This window comes from Nesoenas mayeri (assembly GCF_963082525.1).
Source record: "Nesoenas mayeri genome assembly, chromosome: 1".
Taxonomy (NCBI): domain Eukaryota; kingdom Metazoa; phylum Chordata; class Aves; order Columbiformes; family Columbidae; genus Nesoenas; species Nesoenas mayeri.
Window position 1 is genome coordinate 60,991,574 of NC_137541.1, and position 20,341 is coordinate 61,011,914.

At 42.8% G+C, this 20,341-nt stretch overlaps 1 protein-coding gene across 1 annotated transcript in view; it reads right to left on the reverse strand.

The window, feature by feature from the left end:
* Window positions 1-1,204: 1,204 nt before the first annotated feature.
* The window catches only part of TMEM178B (transmembrane protein 178B), a gene marked incomplete at both ends in the record, with an annotated part of 225,450 nt that continues 206,313 nt past the window's right edge, over window positions 1,205-20,341 (reverse strand). The window contains one exon of the mRNA XM_080346529.1: window positions 1,205-1,455. Within this exon, the coding sequence (XP_080202655.1) occupies window positions 1,205-1,455 (251 nt within the window). The remainder of the gene's footprint in view (window positions 1,456-20,341) is intronic.

Sequence of the window (20,341 nt, forward strand, 5' to 3'; positions counted from 1 at the left end):
GAACAACTGCCAGGGCTCCCCCCACCTCCCTTCTCCTTGGTTGGTCGTCCCTGGGATCCACCATCCTGAACTCTCAGATGCTCCGTGAAAACAAAAACCCAGCCTGAAATCCACTAGAGGAGACACGCTGTCTCAGACCTGACGGCTTTCCTCACGCTTCTGCAGTCGCGGTGCCTCAGTCTTGGGGCCACAAACACAGCATGGGTGGTTTGGTGGACAATCACATTGCAATGTTTTAAATTTTTCGTTTTCTTAAAAAAAATAAATAGAAGAAGAGGGAAAAAAAGGTTATGCACACATGTATCACAGCATTTTCAAAAGGCCTTGTGCTGCATTTATGTTAGCAGTTCAGCCTCGGTTGTGAGCCTGGATGTAAGGCAGCTGGAAGATTAAAACCATGTTGTTGGAAAGTCCACTGAGATGTCCTCATGGAGTTTTTGTTGTTGTTGTTGTTTCCTAGTTTTATTTTGTTAGATCTGTTTGTTATTATTATTATTTTCACTTGTTCGCTCCTCTCTGACTTTTGACAGGCAAAGAGAAAATGCTTTTCTGCTTTTCCCCACATGTTCTGTCCATTTTATTTTCTGTGTTTTAAGAAAAAAACAAAACAAAACAAAACAACAAAAAACGAAACCCTAAAAAAACCCTCAAAAACAATGATAGGGCAGGCTTCTGTCATTTTGTTTTAAGAAAGAAAAATAAAGTGGGTAAATTTCTGATATTGGCCTTGAGGAGGTATGTTGTAGAGGTGGCTCAAATGCTTGATTTGCTCCTTTGCTTGCTGTTTGCATTTTCCCTTCTGGCTGCAACGGACAGACTCTTTGTCCCCCTCCCACCCCACCCTCCATGTCCTGTACAGATTCTGGTGCCAGATCCCCCACATGGACTCCCTATTCCCCTTCCCAAATGGCAGTAAGTTGGTGCGACTGTATGTTCATTTGACCTCTAAGGTATGACGCTGAAGTTAAGAGTTGGATGGAAGAGCCACGTGAGAGAAAAGCTTTCCCATCGCTGTGAGAAAGAACGAAGCAACACAGATGTCCGGTGGAGATGTGAGTGCCGTGTTGGACTCAGCTCTACCTTGGCACTGGCATTAATTTGAGATTTGTTCTATATATATAGTTATATATATATATGCATGTATAGGTATACATAGACATATATATATATGTATGTGTGTGTGTGTATTTGTTTGCTATTTGTTTTAGCACACTGTCCCATTCTCAGGTCTAGATTTGGGGCAGTTGGTCCTGGGGACAGGTTGGACAGAAGGAGCCAGAGTGCAGAAGAAGCCAGAGATCAGAGTGAGGCCCAGGCCCCCCCACGCACAGAACATGGACCAGCCATAGCCATGGCTGATGTCGTCGGGAAGTCCGTACAGGTAGCGGGGGTAGCGGGAGAGCTCAAAGTTGATTCCAGCCACACAGGTGCACAGTGAAATGATGCAGAAGGTTCCTGGAGGAGAGCGGGAAGGGGAGAAGGAGGGAGGGGAAAAAAAAAGAACAAAGAGAAGTTAGAAGAGTGACAGACATCCCACTTTCCGAGCCGCCTGAGAAGATCTGGCACAAGCAGTGAGGAAATACCTAAAGGAAGATGTTCATATTGAGAAAGACGCTTGGTTTAGTGGCTCCACAGAGAAAGAATGGAGTGCCACCAGAGCCTTGAATATTGATCTGGTGCTGAGCAGAGCAGTATGGAGAAACTTCAACAGGAACAGTTTTTTCATTATGAACAGTCCCTTGGGAAGCAGAATGCTTCATGAAACCACTGATTTTTCTAGAATTTTGCTTTAGACAAACAGAGAGTGAGTCATCATGTTTCAATATTTTAGGGGTGAAAAAAAGCTTGAATTTCTTGTTTAATTCCAATTTTGTGGTGATGGGTTTTATAGGAGAAAATATTACAAAAAACTTGACATATTCTGGCTCTGTTGAAAGGTACATTTGAAATGACTTGGGAGATGTTTTTCAGACTTTTCTTATACCAAAGTCTAACACCTTTCATTATACATCCCCCCTTTGAAATACCACCGTCAAAGTCTTAAAATCCCTCACAAAATTTGGATTATACACTCTGCGTGACTCCAGTCCCAATCTAGATGCCCTCTGCAGTGTTGGGGAAATCTTCCAAATATCCTGTTCTTGTTTTCCATCTCCGCAGCAATATTTCATTTCTTCCTGAGAACACTGCGAGAGCAGGCTTCATAAGTCTGTCACATGGCAAGTGTTATGGAAAGACACCGCTATCAGATGAGGCTGAACCTTAGCCCACCCAGATGAGTCTAATTTTGATCTTCGGCCTCCAGCTTCATCAAAGCTAAACTCTGAGCTCCTGAAATGTCACAGTTACCACCCACACACCAAATAATAGATAGCTACAGATGCTACGCGCCTGTTTCAAGAGATGACAACTAAAGTCAACATAAAGTTGGTAGTTTATTTTTCCTCTCTAATTACTCCTTGTGGGGGCCTTTCTGAATTTCACAGAGAGTCCTGGGCACAGAAGGCAACCTACAGGACACGTGCTATAGTAACACGTGTGGTCAGTCCTGTGTGTGTTCATGCACATATCAGTAGCTACCTGTGGTGCCTGTGGGGCACATCCTGCATCTGTTCACCAGCAGCTGCTGGAGAGGAATCTCCTACTCTTCCCAGTCCCATCCCTAAGATACCATGATCCTCTAAAGCAGTCACAGCCAGCCTGGTTTTAGTGTCAAGCTCCTCTCCTCTGGTGCCCTTGTCTCCTTCTACTCCTTCCTGCCCCTCCTCGTGCTTCTCTTCTGCAACATTTCTCCTGTTGTTTCTCTGCTGCTTTGCTTTTTCAGTTGCTGTTGCGTTGAAGAAATGGATTTTAGACTCCCCACTTTGAAAACACAGATAAGATTTTCGCCTGAATTTGCCTGGATTAGGTTCAGAAACTGGGGACATTAGTAGGAACATATATACACTACCAAAAATGTGTAGACTTTCCACCACACCCACCTTCTTTACTTAGTAGGAATATCACACAGGTCTAGAATCTGCAGGCAAATCTTCATCATGGACCTGCTGTGAGACCACCAAGGCCCTCTCTCTGTTCCGTCTTCTGATCACTGCTTTGTCTGTTTGAACTGTCTTTTCTTCAATGTGTTTTGGAGTTCCACTTGTAGATGCTGTCTGTTGTAAAGGTCAGGGAATAAGGACACTCTGGGCTCCTTCCCTAATACAACATGTAGCTACCAGATGCCCCAAATTCCTCATAAGTACTCACATTATAATAGTGCCACAGGGTACCAGTCAGAACTAGCAAGTTGCTGCGGTAGGTACTATGCCTCTCATCAGTACCCCATTAGTCTACGGGCAGTGCTCTGGACTTTTGTAAAAGCAGTGTGAGATCCCAGGCTCTGGAGCCTACTATAGAGATGTCCTACACTATTTAAAAACACAGAGCAGAATAAATGGGGAGGTTTTCCTCCCAGAATCCCTTACTCAAAAGCCAGGTTGTTTGATTTGAAACCCTGCACCACTTTCTGTGTTTTACCCTGTTGCTTAGGATATCTGGTAACACAGAATCACAGAATCATAAAATAATAGAATCATTTTGGTTGGAAGAGACTCTTAAGATTGAGTCCAACCATAACCTCACTCTGGCACTGAAACATGTGTCTAAGAGCCTTATCTCTATGTCTTTTAAACACCTCCAGGGATGGAGACTCAACCACTTCCCTGGGCAGCCTGCTCCAATGCCTCACAACCCTTTCTGTGAAAAAATTTTCCCTAATATCCAATATGAACCTTCCCTGGCTCAACTCAAGGCCATTTCCTCTCATCCTATCACTTGCTACTTGGGAGAAGAGACCAACACCCTCCACGCTACAACCTCCTCTCAGGTAGTTGTAGAGAGGGATAAGGTCTCCCCTCAGCCTCCTCTTCTCCAGGCTAAACAGCCCCAGTTCCCTCAGCTGCTCCTCATCAGACTTGTGCTCCAGACCCTTCACCAGCCTCATCTCCCTTCTCTGAACTCTCTCCAGCACCTCAATGTCTCTTCTGTAGTGAGGGGCCCAAAACTGAACACAGGATTCGAGGTGCAGCCTCACCAGCTCCAAGTACAGGGGGATGATCACTGCCCTGGTCCTGCTGGTTACACTATTCCTGACACAAGCCAGGATGCTGTTGGCCTTTTTGGCCACCTGGGCACACTGCTGGCTCATATTCAGCCATCTGTCAATCAGCACCCCCAGATCCCTCTCTGCCAGGCACCTTTTCAGCCACTCTTCCCTGAGCCTGTAGTGCTGCCTGGGGGATTTTGTGACCCAAGTGCAGGACCTAGCATTTGGCCTTGTAGAACCTCATACAATTTGCCTCAGCCCATTAATCCATCTGGTCCAGATCCCTCTGTATGACCATCTTACCCTCCAGCAGATCAACACTCCCACCCAACTTGGTGTTGTCTGCAGACTTACTGAAGGTGCACTCAATGCCCTTGTCCCAGTCTTTGATAAAGAGATTAAGCAGAACTGGCCTCAATACTGAGCCCTGGGGAACACCACTCGTGACCAGATGGATTTGGCTCTGTTCACCACAATTCTTTATCCTTCGAAGAGTTTGCCCGTCCAGGCCATGAGCTGCCAGCTTCTCCAGGAGAATGCTGTGGGATACGGTGTCAAAGGCTTTACTGAACTCTAAGTACACGATATCCACAGCCTTTCCCTCATCCACTAAGCGGGTCACTTTGAAGGTGTCTGACAAGAATGCAGTTGTTCCCTGTGTGACATGTCAACATGACTAGTACATTGTGGAATCAGAAGGAAAAGGAGCCATCAGAGTCACTGTGGTCTGAACCAAGCTCTGTGGCTCATTTCAAATGGCTGTGGTTAGTAAATGACATGAAAGGCCTCTCTTTGCTAGCAAGAACATGATAATTTAAGCTCTCTTGCAATATAAGATTGTTTAGAGAGGTGGGTGGGAAAATCTGTGTGACCAGACTGAAGCTGCATTTGCTAAGTACAAAAGGGAAGGAAATAGCTTTGGATTTCAAATACTCCCTGTGCTTTCATGCTTTGTATTGCCTATTTTGATTACAAGCTCTTCAACGTAAGGAACATTGCTTATTCTTTGTATTCGAACAGTGTCCAATATACTGGCACTCTGCCTTGCTGGAGGTATTCTGCCCCATAACAAACAAACAATAAAGAAGAATAAGTAACAACAATAGAGAATAAAGTAAATCACAAGCATGATACTTCTTTAAAAATGCTGCCCCCGTCTTGCCCCTTCACTGGAGAATGTGCTAATCCCACAATGATAAATAATGACTGCTGTACACAACATTAGAGGATGCATCGCATGGTCCTCAGACAGTCATCCCCCAGGGCTCCTGCAGGATGCCTTGTATGGCACTGGTTTATCAGCCTCTCTAGCGCTATTCATTACAGACAAAAAACCCCACCATATTTTACTGCGTAGAGGAATCTTTATGGCCATTATGTGAGTCCTATGTGTTGTTTGTATTCAGCTGAGCAAGGAAGTTCCAACTTGTAGTTAATCTGGCCTCTCACCAGGAGATTTACTGATGAAAGCTGAATACGGTTGCTATCTCAGGACTGTTAGGTAGCCGCTCCTCATGAATTGGCAATCATAACACAAAGGATCATCCTTGAAAACTGCACAATTGTTGGCCACCATAGTGAAAGACTCATGGTCTGAAGAAATGCAGAAATTGAGCTTACTCTTGGAAATGCAGCCTCTGCTGTTCCAGGTAAGACATGGAGCTGGGATGGCAGGAAGATGGACACTGTTGTTCCTGTCCGTGACCCTGTGTGCACTATGGACACGGTGCTTCAGAGGCAGCAGGGTTGCAGCAAGCCATGAGCATCTCCTACCCTGAATTCTTTCTCTCCCCAGAAAATAAACTGAAACCTTATTCATTTTCCTGGTAGGTTCTTGCCATCAGTGAGGCGTCACGCTGTACGGGGAGGTATCTAATGCCCTCTGATGTACAATAATGCCACAGATCCCTGGACAGCTGTACCAATACAAACTTTCCTTTCTTTATAAAAAATACTTCCCATAACTCTGGCTCAAGCAGACAACCAGACCTGAAGCCTGGCGGCCCAAGGATCGGCACTTAGACCAAGGCAATGGCACACAGAATGTGAATGTGAATGACAGGCAGTAATAAGAGCTCACGGGGGATGTGCTGGTATGTGAGCTGGACAAGCTCGTGTAGCAGCAGAACATGCTAAGTTCTTTGTGCTAGGATTTACATATTATCATCCTAAGCGAAACATTAATGAAGGAGACAAGGTAACAGCAGTGTTTCTGACTAAGGAAATTCACGTGTCATTGCAAAATGCTTCAGGCAGCTGAGAGATGAAATTTCATGTAAAGCCGTGTTTGTGCCACAGAAACTGCTGTTTGACATGTTGTCAAACCCCCATCCTGACTCCTCATCAGACAGCTGCCCTTTCTCTCAGACTGGTTTTGACAACGCCTGTCCTGCTAACGGGCTGATGATCAACAGTGGTTTGAGCACCTGAGCTACTAAATACCTCATGGCTATCTTCTGCTTTTCCTTCTTATATACTATGGAAGAAGAATATTAAACATTGTACTGAATGTCTCCATTTAGACTAGAAGTTTGTTCAGGACAAAGATGAACTTATTTGCTGTATGTGTGTATAAGATTTGGGTCCTGCCGTCCTTGTTGCAGGGGAAGACAGGGTCAGGAGAGGGATGGCTGGTAAAGATAACATCATTGTTGGTCAAAGCCTACTTCTCTGTGGATTATGAGTAAGAGCCCTTTGCTGTAGCTGTTTTTAAGCACGATTACATCAAGCAGACCTCTGGGCCTCTGCTTCTAGGATTTTTTTTCAGTAAATGTCCCTTTTCTTTCTGATCTCCCCTGGCTGTGCAAGGGGCTGCCATGCCTGTTTGCAGTTTTCAAACCTCACCTCCAGGGCAAAACACAACTACTTGTGAGTGAAGCAATTTAAACACAAGCAGGCTCAAACCATCCGTACCAAATATGTTTGAATTTTGCCTCATGCTAGTGCCCACCTGAACCATTTCAGAAGCCAAGTCTTTTGCCTACACTGCCTGCAGACTTGGCTTCCAGAGTGATGGAGCTTGAGGGATTTCACAGGCTTCATGGTGTTTTCTGAACTGCTGCCTTTCTTAGATACAGTGCAATTGAATATGAGCCTTTGTGGTGCTGGTGTGCAAACAGACAGCACTATCAGGAGTCTGATTGTAGCCATGTCCACCCCTTCAGCCGGCCAATGTCATCCCCTGCCCCGTGATGCAGGAGCTGATGTTATGGGCGCTCCTTTGCTTGGAACCACCATTGGAGGCAATTTCAGGTAACAGCTTCTCTTGGCTCGGAAAGGTGTTGGGTCATTTCTGTGGTTCTCCACTCTGCTCTCTCCGGAGGGGCAAAAGTTTCTTATCTCACCAGAACATAATTTATTGAAGTCCACCTCACTACGGCTTTCAGGGAAAGAAGGAAAGGAAAGCAAAAATACTCTTTTGTGGATGTCTTCACCTGAAGAAGTCATCATCAATTTGGAACCGAATCCAAAAAGTCAGTAATTAAATTATCTGGGCACCAGGCCCACCTCTGAGACCCACCTCTCTACACATCGTTTTTGTTATTATTTGGAAAACATTTATTCCAGGTCTGATAGAGTGACATTTGTCCTCTCTCTTCCCCAGCAACAGGCAGAAATTCCTCATTAACTAACTGTGCTGTCAGATTTACAAAGTAAACAAATAAAAAAAACAAATAAAAACCCCCTAATTATTTTCCCCTTCTGCTTGCCTTCTTTTGTGTGTTTGTGTGTGTGTGTGTGTTTTTTCAGAGACAGAAATGTTAAGTATTACATATAAACACCAGTAGATAAAAAGAGAAACACAAAGGTAAGATTTTTAAGATGTCCTTTGAAACCAAGCAGTTCTCAAATAAATGCGAATCTCTGCCTTTTAAAGTATTCTAGTAGCAGCCATTGATGGCAATTTGTGGCCACTAGTGTCTTTGTAAGGAGTGCTGTTTATTTAATTATCATCACTTTTTATTATACAGTTATAGGGGAAAGAAATCTCACAAGTGAAACAACATTATCTTTACTTTCTCTCTGCCCTAGTAGCTTTTACTGTTTTCAAGGTACATCAAACAAACAAATAAAATGAGGTCTGATCCTAAAGTGGAGCGGAGTGTGTACCTTTAGCTGTTTAAATTATATCACAATCAAATGAAATTATTAAAGAATAAACTGAATTCCCTCCCAACACAGTGATGACAAAAGCCTTTTGGAGGGAGCAGCTTTGCAGTAAACTCCTTCTGTGCACGGATTAAACGCCTCAGCAGCACGCAGCTCTTGAGAACACTTTATTGCTCTGTGCATACACGCATAGAATATAAATTATTGCTTAATTATGTACTGTTCCAGCAGAAGCAGCTTGCAGCATCACCGATAGGTTGCAGAATAGCAAGGGATTTGCTGGAAAATTGCCCTTACAGAAAAAGCCATGATGGAAGGAGAAGTCTGACTGGGTGATGGAAATGCAGTGCCATGTCCTTGTGAGACCATAAACCCACCTGGGTTGGAACTTAATACATTTTTATTTTATACTAAGAACCAGAGTAAACTGTGGGATCTACAGCAGTGCTACGATATTGCATTATAGCCACTCTCAGAATGCAATTTGCATTTGGCCTTTGGCCTCCTACCTCCAAATGTACCAGCAGCATCCGTACCCCAGCAGAGCTGTGCGCCCGCTGTGTGTTGCTTCAGCAGCGGAGTCTGTCTATTGAATTGCTGCTGCACAAGCTGTAATAAGCTATGGCATCAGAGGACTATGTATCCTCTGTCACAACCGCAAATACTTAATGGGTACCACCCTTAGGCCCATGTAAATATGGAACAATATTACAGCAGTAGAGTGTTGATCTCCACTTTGCTGGTACAACTGACAGTCAGTCTGTATTGCACATGATAGCACCCTGCAGATTTGCACAGGGTGAGATTTCTGTTACCACATCCCACTCAACATGGGACTGCACCAAAAGTGGATACCCACGCTGTGGACCAGCACAGCTGTTGGGCACCAGGCATGAGCAAGCACCCTCTGAAGTTACGAGTTGGCAGGTAAGGCAAAAGAAAACACTACTTAGCTAAAAGCACATTGTTTTTATAAAACAGGATAGGGAGAAATAAAGGAGTTGATCAAAGACTGAGTTTAATGACCCTCTGATTACTTTAACAATGGTGATTCCTATGACCCACCCAAAATAACCTAGCAATAATAAAGTGACTTGCCTACAGCCATTAAGCAAACATAATGGCTCATGAACTTGCAGGCACAGCAGGAGGAGGCAGCAAAAATTGTGCCAGTTGTAGAAGTGGGATGTGATTCTGTATTCAGGAGCGAGAGAAAGGAAGAGGCTCTCTTAATGTCAAAATGAAGAAGCATCCTGATCGAATGTTAGTGGAATTATCCCAGCCCTGTGCTGGCAGACACCATGCTCAGCCACAGGCAGAGGGTCCTGGCAGGTTTGTTGGATCCCCTGCAGTATGGACCTCCCAGGATGGCCCAAGTAGAGGCTCAAAGATTAAATGAAAGGTTCCACTGGAAGTCTGAGCAAACCGGAGTGACTCCATCGCATCTCAGATTTGGCAGATGACAAGACACATAAGTTTAGCATCAAACTGTACCTCAGGCAGGTGCTTCCCAGCCTACCATTTGCCAGAGCTGAAGAGAAACTTGTGAGGTCAGGTTGGGTTTGCCTTGTCACACACCAACTCCCACGACATGGGGAGTCCATGCACCACATTACATTTGTTCTTTTATAAATAGCAACCATGTCATTCTGCCTCTCTCCACCTAAAGTGTTTTTCTTCCAGTTTAACCTTTCTCAGAAGGAACCTCAGAGGGTTTGTGGAATCTCTCTTTTGTAAGAAAGCTTAAATTGCTGAAAAGTCTTCAGACAGGTGTTCTTCAAGACAAGGGAGACTGGAGAACAGACACAACACAACAATTTCAGTGCAGCTTTCTTCCACATTGCCTTGTGTGTGCCACTGAAAAGACACTTAGAGGGAATACTTTCAGGGTGGAAAGTGTAGAGTTACTTACATGACTATTTAATCCTCTTCTCTGCTGAAGGCACTACCAAAGGAGCCATTGAGAGCTCTGGGTGATGGTGGTAGCTACCTGATTTGGATATTTTTGCCTTTGGGTGCTAGAGAGAAGCCTATCTATTAATTTTTTCAAGTGGCCAGAGGACTCTTTGGTTGTACAACTTTCAGTTGTTTGTACCAAATGTGAACTGAAGATCCTTGCTGCAAAAGGCTCAGAGGTCTGTTACTATTTTGCTGAGCTGACCTGATAGGAGCTGAAAAATCTTTTCTAAGTTATACAGTTATAGCGAGATAATAGCCAGAAATCAAAAGAAGATATAATTGTCTTCTCAGCAAAGACCACTGGATGCAGGCCACCCCTATGAAGTTTACATCATTCATGTGAATGCTTGCAAGCAACAAATTACCCTGACCCCTTCAGTACTGCCTTAAAGGGTCACGTGCTTAAATCTTATTTCCTGTTGCAGAGGAAATACCTCTGCAGCCCACACAAGTACGTAGGCATGACCCACCTCTGTAACCCTTGGAAGAGCCAGGTTGGGCAGAAACAAGGACAGCCTCACTCATCTAGTTTCTGCCAGGCCCAGCTGCTTTTTCTGTGGAATTTCCAGTGGCCAGTTGGACTCTATCCAGGCAGATTGGACCAAGCAAGCATAGCACTGATTTGTCCAAGGGGAATGTTGTTTTTCTAAATTGACAACCTGAGGAGCCAAGAAGGTGAATCTAAGCCTTGCTTCAGCCTCTGCATTTAACAACAAGGCCTGCCATTCATAGAAATTTGTTCCACTTTCTCTCTGTAGAGAATTCTTCCTTCCTAGCAAATCACGACAGTATTACTCTTCTGTCTGTTGCATGTGTAGTCTTTCCTCTTTGATACCTGGCAGGCAAACAACTCAGCAAACATTTTTTTTAAATAAAAGTAACCCAATAATAAATGCCAGTTTTGCTTTTGTTGTCTTCCTTTGGCCTTGATGCCTCTTGCCATTGAAATTCAGAAGCCAGCAACAGATCAAAGACCTAGTGACATTAAGGGATATGGAACAACCACAGAATTTCAAAGTACATGTAACTTGTTTTCCAGGACTGTGAGTGGGAAAGTCTATTGGATCTGCCTCCCCTACTTTGCTTCTACTTTAATTCACCACTCTCAGCCCCTCAAAGACCTACTGACATCCTCGAGAAGCAAACCAGATTGCATGCCCTTCACAGACTGACTATGCTAGGTTTTCTGTTCTTTTAACTCTGGAAGGTACTGATACTTCTCTCAGTACCTCCTGTCCTGGTGAGGGTAACGTTACAAGTCAGTATAGCTGACTTAAAAGGAACACACAGAGGAATGTGAATAGTTCTTTTTGCTGAAAAGCCAGAGAGAGCTGACTCCTTAATTTACTACATGCCAAGTTCAGGGAGACAGATTTGAGTTAAGACTGAGAAACAATGAGTTTTTTGCTGCAGACTGTGAGATCTTTGCACCTCAAATACAAAGCCTTTCCTCTCCTCCTAAACATCAGTGCTCTTCTGCGATCAGGTACAAGGTTGCTGGAACTGCTTGTGTTGGTATTTCTCCCACAGTGTGCAAGTACACATCTAGGAGCATCAGGAATGAGCCACAGGAAAAGGAATCCAACACATTTGAAGTTTGACTTTGAAGTCAGCTGATAATGTTTCCATGGAGATCAACTGCTATGGAGTTGACAATGAATTCTCCCATTGTGCTGTTCCTTCCAGGAAAACAAACAAACAAACAAACAAACAAGGAAACAAACAAAAAAACCCCACAAAGAAACCACTTCGAAACGACTATGCCCTGTAGCACAGCTGTGTTATTGGTTTGAAAAAACCATTTCTATATTCCACCCCACCTTCATTCTCTTATGGACGTGTTAACTTGAAGCTCCCTGCTTTTCAGGGCTAGATTTGTCAGTATTAACCTAAAAAGTCAGCAAAACTCATGAGCTATGGCAAAGTGGAATCTAAAGAAAACAGTATTCTGTGAGAAGGACATAACTCTGCCTTCAAACTTATGTAGAGAATGCAAAGATGGGTGTGATGATTGCCCTTGAGGAGTATTACATCAAAAAACTATAAAAGAGTAGTTCAGTGGCAGATATGCAGTGACTCATGGAAGCCCGTACAGTGAAAGTAGGTGCTCTTTCATATTTCCAGAGAGTCCCCTATTTCATTTTCAGAATGGGTGCCAGCAATAAGAAATAAATGAAAAATGAGTTCTCAGTGCACCAGTAAGCATAAAGAAGTACTAGAAGTAAAGACATAACACACTACCCCAACTCTGCCTTTTAAGCATTATGTATGGTGAGCCTTGGCATGCTGTTAGCTGAGCAACTGTTTTCTAGCTTGGAAATGCTAAACAGGCAATTCTGACATCATATTAAAACCTCAAAAGATGGCGAAGAAGAGGTATGCCAATATGGATAATTTCCTAAATGTTTATTTTTGGAGTGAAAATAGGAAATAAGATAGCATTCAAAAGGAAAGTGATCCTAATTTCTAAAGAGTGATTGCTAGTGGTTATGGTCAGGAAGAAGAAGCACCTCCAGCCCCCGCCATGTGTGTGGACTGGACTTCTATCTGTCCAGTGGACCTACAGACATATATATGTGTATATATGGATATGTATCCATCAGTGTTCAGGTTTTGAAATACACAAGAAGGGTCAGTCTTTAAGCCCCAGAAACATAGCCTAAAAATGGGACCACAACTTGCAACTCTGTCTATGAGGGATACCACAAACTGTGTAGAAGGGAGCTGTTTTTAAAGAGGGACTGACAAATACTGAAACTGAGGAAAGCCAGCATTTTTTAAAACAAGCTAACTCTTATTACCTTAATATGCAGTACTTGGCCTTGTCACATTATTGCCTGATAGGCACTGAGGCACAAAGCCTGCATGGCTGCTCTGGGCTCTAGGTCTCATCACAGGTCCGTAAAGACCTTCATCAGCTCCTTTTCTGCCTTTTCCAACACCCTTATAATGTGTTTGATGGTTTTAAAAAATCAAGAGCCTTAGAGAGGTTGAAACATTTAAAACCCATTAATGCCGCACATTAACTCAAGTTCATTCCAATTGAAGATCTTAAATCACTTTAGAGCATAATGCAGAATTTAATCAAAAGCACAAGCAGGAAGAAGAGCATCCATGTGGTGTGGGAGCCATGGCAGTTGGGCACTGACCTTGTCCCTCTGAGGCTTGTTTCAAAGACTTTGATAACAAATTTATGGTATCTCTTGATACAAACTAGCCTTTGTCTCCATCTGGAGGTCAACCTACATACCTAAGTTCTCACAGTGGCTTTTGAGGACTTCTGCTGAATTCTAAAGTTCCTCTGCATTTATCCAGCAGGTCAAGGGAGGTGATTCTGCCCCTCTGTTCTGCTCTGGTGAGACCCCACCTGGAGTCCTATGTCCAGCTCTGGAGGTCCCAGCACAGGAGAGACATGGACCTGTTGGAGAGGGTCCAGAGGAGCCACAGAAATGATCAGAGGGCTGGAATAGCTCTGCTGTGAGGACAGGCTGAGAGAGTTGGGGTTGTTCAGCCTGGAGAAGAGAAGGCTCCAGAGAGACCTTATTGCAGCCTTTCAGAGCTTAAAAGGGGCCTGTGAGAAAGATGGGGACAGACTTCTTTTTTAACAGGGCCTGTTGTGATAGGACAATGGGTAATGGTTTTATACTGGAAGAGAGGAGATTCAGGCCAGCCATGGGGAATAAATCTTTTACAACATGGGTGGTGAAACACTGGCCCAGGTTGCCCAGAGAGGTGGTAGATGCCCCATCCCTGGAGACATTCAAGGCCGGGCTGGACAGGGCTCTGAGCAACCTGATCTAGTTGAAAATGTCCCTGCTCATGGCAGAGGGGTTGGACTAGATGAGCTTTGAAGTTCCCTTCCAACCCAAACTATTCCATGATACTATGATCATTAATTTGGTATCTCCCACAAGATTAAAGCATGTTTGGCATCTCATTTTTTTCCACCGATCCAACTTTTTCTGAATTGTAAGTACTTTTCATACTAGCAAAAGGTATTACACCTTTGCAAAAACTGTATTTATGCCAAACTTAATTGCTCAGATTGCAGAGACTTATTGTATGCCACTATTTTAGTAACAATCACATGATGTTGCTTTAGCTCTGTATGCGTACAATTGTGCACGTACGTGTGCATTTGCACTCGTCTTTCCATATGGAAAAAAAAAAAAGATTTTATGTAAACTTTCTAAAGCTATTTCTTTTGGAAAAGAAGCACATGAAGCTGGATTTTCAAAGAAGGATGCTGTGGAAAAGAAAAAAAATAAATACAGTCACAGAAAATATTTTCAGTCTTCAGTGTCATGATTGATCGTGTCACCACACACAAACATCCTGAAGAATGAATAGAGACCTTGATCATTAGTGAGAAATAGAAATCCTAGTGCCCTGTGAGGCCCACTGTATTTCCAGATGAACTCCAAAGAATGTCTTTTATTTTCTCTTCTTGTTTATCTTTCTCTTTGCCTCGTCTTGGCAGCTGCTATGAAGGCACTTCATAAATGCCTAGGAGACGTCAATCACAGAGCTTTTCCTTACACTTGCTGTATTAAATTGCTCCATTTTTGTTTCTTAAATTATTCAGCAGTGGAATGATTATTTTCAGATGGCAGGACCACAGTTGTGTAGGATAAACACTCTTATTTTCTACTGCTATGTGCTTTTTTCAAAGTACAGTGAGTTAAATTTGGGACTCAAATGACTCAACAGCTGGTAACGATCCATGGCTGCAAATACACAGATGCCTCAGTTGTCATCTACTAACATCTGCACCATGCAGGCGAAGGAAGCACGGCACACAGGCTTGGGGAATTGGAAGACAAGACTCTCCATGGAGGCGGGGAGTGAGAAAGGACACAGAAGTGTGCAGCGCATCTCTACCGACAACTGTGCTGCAGGGTCCCCCAAGCTCTGGCGTGAAGCCCCCCTTTCTGATGGGGTTTGCGTCCCTCAGTATCAGGCTGGTCCTCAGCTCCTGGACACAGTGAGTTGTGCTCTGGCAGCTGCTGGGCTCTGGCACATGCATTGGCACAAACTCCTGGGTGCCTCCTTGTCACCCCCGCTGCCTTGTGACAGGTCCACGTGAAGCACGGTGTGGCTGGGGCAAGAGAAGTTGACCCAGTGTAAATGGCCAGTCCATCCTCTGGCTGCAGAGTTAATAAAGCAATTTGTTGACTCAACCCTGGACTGAGGAAAGGAATATTTTGGAAATAATTCTGGGAAGGGAGAAGGGTGGAAATGATCTATAAAAGGTTGTTTCTCTCCGGATTAGAACACAAAAGCAGAATGCTCTCATACATTCACAAGTAGGTTGTTCTTTATTTCTTTAATAAGCATCCTTTCTTGCATATCTGAAATAAAGCATGAAATTGTGCCAGCACACCTGCATAACTTTATTTTTTCTTCTCTCTCATGCATCTTTCCTGCCTGCTTATCTCTGCTGCAGCAGCCAGCACTGGAAAGAATAGGTGTTCACCTCTGCTGTGGGAAAAGGTTTGAAGCGTTTGTAACCCTGACCTAAGGCCTGCAAGTATGGACGTCTCCACAGCACTCTTAGGTGGGTCAGAAGAAACCCAAATCAGTGGCAGAAGTGGAGCTGGCAAACGATGCTTGAATCTCCCAGATTGGCAGATCATCACTGGAGAAGAGGGAGGGGGAGAGGATGAAAGAAATTCCCGATGTTTCTGAAAGCAAATGCTAGGACAGAAAATCGGGACGGAAAAACTCCGCAACACTTCTGTACGTGTACAGCAAGTCTTTCAGTGCTAGTAAAAAAGGGCATTTCAGACTCCCCAGCAAAGCTTCAAGTCTGGTATTTCACACAAAAATATCACTAGGCAAAGACAAGGAATGAGCTGCTATGAGACTACAGAACAGTTTATTACAGATCTGCATGGTGAAGCTAAATCACATGAATAAGGGCATTTAACAGCTGGAATAATTTCCAAATAGACTAATTAGAGACTGAATTATTAATGGTAAAATTTATAATTGGCTCAAAGCAAGGTTACAGCAAGAAGCACACTTGACTTTGCAAAGAATAATGAGTATTTGCAAGGCTAGTAAAATTATATGCTTCTCTAAGGAAACTGTTACCAAATGGAGAAAAAACCCTAAAGTGATCCTAAAGTGCATGTCACAAGACAAAACTGGAAGAGACCAGATAAGAGTGAAGAAAACAGGTAAAACAGTAAACAAGTGCAGAGATGATTTATTGCATTTATTTGCAGTAAATTTGGAAGAAAATAAGACAACGCAGAAGTCTCTCCCTGAAGGGCTGCCTTGTTAGGCATGCAGTAAAACTCCTAACTATTTCACTGAAATGTGTTCTCAATACAAATTACAGACTTACAAAAGGAAAATGCATGAATGTGCAGCAGAAGGACGGAGCTCTGATAAGGAAGATAAAAAAGCATTCTTTGTGATTCTTTTAATACATTTACAAAGGCAAGTGGTGTAGCTTTGGCAGGGGATGTAATGTGGCCAGGGATAAATTTGTGCTGAAGCGAGTACCAGAACAAGATATTGGAAGTGCTGTTCTGTATTTCCAGCTGGGACAAGGGACAGCAGGTCAGCAGGGAGGTGCACCATGTAGGGAAGAGGAGGATGCGACCACTGCCGAAACACTGAAGCATGCCACCATAGGGCAGCCCTGCCACCCCACTTTCCCTGTGGCAGGCACTGGTGAGGATGGAAGAGGTTTTGGAAGACAAAGACAGGCCTGGAACTAGAAATAAACAGAAATAAAACAAGCCATGTGAAGTTTCAAAACAGCTGACTGAAATGAAATCAGAACTGAATTGTGAAAACAATCGGCTATCAGAGATTGTTTTTTTAAAGCAAGTACAGTAACAGAAGATGTGGTGAGCTTGGGTTTGCATAGCTGTGGAAGGACAATCAATGTAGCCAAATCTGAGATGCTGAAACAAGTCATTCCTATGAATAAATACACTGGAGAGCAGGTGGAAAAAACAATCATCAGATGTATATATAGCTTGTCTACTTATCATGATACAGGAAATATTCTGAAACAACTTGATGACGAACTGAAAGAAGGGATTTGCCTTGATAGAGTTGCCAGTGTGCCAGTTCATAGCATCCCAAGTCTTTGGAGCTGGAGGTAAAACTGAAATTTGACCTTGACCTGGCAATATCAGCTGCTACTGAGGGAGTAAAGACACCAATCAAATGAATTGACGGGCTTGCTGTGATAACAAAACCAAGCAAGTCAAGGATTTGAATATATTCAAAAGAATTTCTCAAAGCCAGAAAACGTGAACTCTGCTTCCTGAGAACTGACGAGGAGGTCACGTCTAGACTTCAAAAAGCAAAGGCATGGTTTTGGTGCAAGTAAAAATATATTGGCCAAAACACAACATATAAAATGCCCCACATGCTTTTCTTCAGGTAGGTGTTTAACTGAATTCCTTTTAGAGTACAACTAGGTACTAGATGAGCATGAAAGCATCAGGTTTGCCATAGGACTCTGACATTTGGAAGCAGTGTTACAGATGCTTCTAAGGTTCCAGAAATTATTAGAAAATTACAAAATGACTGGATGACATGCCCAGTATGGAGCTTTTACTGGTGCACAGATTTTCAATGATATGCATGTAATGAAAACGCAAGAAGCTGCAAGAGGATGTGCTTGGAGTCATGTATAATTTGAGTATGACCCACTTCTGTAATAGAATTAAACAGTCTCTAATAAGATGCATAAAATGAACTAGTCTTAGTGAAACTTAAGAACACAATTCCAAATGGAGAAGCTCTCAAAAAAGAAACTCTCCCACCCTGCAGGATAAAATAATACTGACAATACAGAAATGAAAAAGCAACAGATAGTGCAACTTTGGCTACAGGAGGCTATGCAATATTACCATCATGTAAATTGAGGTCAAAAATACTAAACCTAATTTGTGATATCCATCTGGCTCTGTACAAGATGAGGGACTGAAAAAATATCTACTATGGTCAGGCAAATGCTGTTGTTCAAGATAAGGAATCCAAGTACAAATTCTAGAAAATTATGCAAAAGAACTTTGGAAGCCATGAGAGACCTGTGATTGCTGTTGATACAGATGTATTTGGACTAAACAGAAAAGATGAATTATTAATCATTTTTAACTTGTTACAAAACATGCTGAATAACAGTGTAAAACACACTCTAAATCACAGTTTACATGTCCTGGATTCCAGATGAGCTAATACCAGATAACGGCCTGCATTTCACAAATGACTTATTTCAGCAATTTACTTGAGAAATTAGATCAAGCACACTAAAGTAAGACCTTATTAGGCACTGCCACATGGGCTAGCAAGAAGACTGTTCAGTAAATATAATAAAGAACCAGAGGTCCAAGGCAACCACATCTGGTCTTGTTAGATTATCACAGTGCACTTCTCAGTGCTCCATTGAGATTTCCTGTTCAAAGAATTATGGCCAATAAGGGACAAAACCCATAGATATGGTAAGCCAGGAATGTTTAAGCATTGGAGAAAAGCTATTAGTCTAGAAATAAAAACAGAGCGAATGCTACAAACATAGCCAAGACAAGTGGTGTTGCAAACAGAAGGGAAAGTTAGATTTCAGGCTAACTATATAGCTACCAATTTAACACTATCTCCTCTCATCTACAATAAGATCAGATGTCATAAACCTCCCAAAGCATTTTTCCCATTAGGGGACCAGAGAAAAAGGCAAAATGAAGAGGCACTCTGGCTCCGTGGTTTTTGAGGACCAATGTGATGATATGTTGAGAATATTTGTGTCATGACAGAAGTAACAGCTTTGTATTCAAACACTGTCGTGCAATAAAAAGGTTCAAATTAAAGATTCATTGGCTGTAGAAGGAGTGACTATGTGACAGAGTCTAAAAACATTGATAGCTACTGACTTTTAGATTAGATGTCTCTAGTTGTGAATTTTATTATCTGGCTGCTTTAGTTTGTAGATGCTAACTTTATGAAAATTTGCTGTGGAAATGAATCAGGAAAGGCATAGCATTTTCCACTGACTTCTGCAAAACAAGAAAGAGAGTGACCTTTTGTAGTTCTGATTCACCTGTCTATGCTGGAGCAGAAAATAAGTTTGATCTCTTCCCAACACATCTTTATTAAAAATATCACACATCTAGGCAGAACTTGGCAGATAAAATAATCTGGTGCCTCTCATTTCAATTAGTTTCAGATTTTAATGGCTGGATCTTGTCGTTATTTTGTCTATGCAGTCAAAAAGCACACTACTATCAGATGGCTTCTCCTTGCACAGGTACTTCCACACTGTGTTCAACTCAATTATAAGCCTTCTGCTAAACAGTTTCAAGCAATTGGCTTTTTGTGGCATGCTGTATTTTTCCTGGTTTTCAGACCTTGAGTCATTCTTGTAGCTCCGCTGCAAACCCCTCCCAATTTTTCCACGTCCTCCTTCATTATGGACACCAGATTAGGATGTCCAGAAATAGTTTTGTTTTGCCCAGAGATAACCCTACCTCATGCTCTTATTGCCTATTCCCATCAAAACGGGCACATTTAGCAGCAGCTGCATTGCACCAGGAGCTCCTGTGCAGCTGGATGATCCCAGCAACTGTGATCCCAGAGACCTTTTCCAAGCGGCTGCTTTCTGAGAGGCAGCCTCTCCTTCTGTGAAGATGACTGACACATTTTGTTCCCAGTTCCATGACCTTGGATCTGTCTCCACTGAAACGTGTATTGTTTGGGCATACCAAAAGGTGGCTTTGTAAGCTGTGAGTGACCCATCCCATTATGCATGGTTACACTGAGTCTTGTTTCACCTGAAAACTTTTTTCAACCATCTTTCAAATCACTGACAAACAAATTACTTCAAGCCAATAAGTAATCCCTGCAGCTGCATTAGCAAATCTCCCCTATATAGTGAAAATTTTCAATTAGTAAACAAGACTTAGCTAGTTTCAAATAAATTTAAGTTTTCTGTATTTATTTAGTGTAGTCCTAATGTTTTTATCTGAATGTCATGCTGTAGTACGTTAAATACCACATAGTTATCTGAGCACATTAGAGGAAAATAGCCCCCCATGAAAACTAAGCTTTTAATTACAAAAGAAATACCAAGTTAATTGGGTAGACCCATTACTCATGAAGTATTGATACCCACAACAAACATTTACAGACGTCCACACATACACCAGTGTGTACTTGCACAAT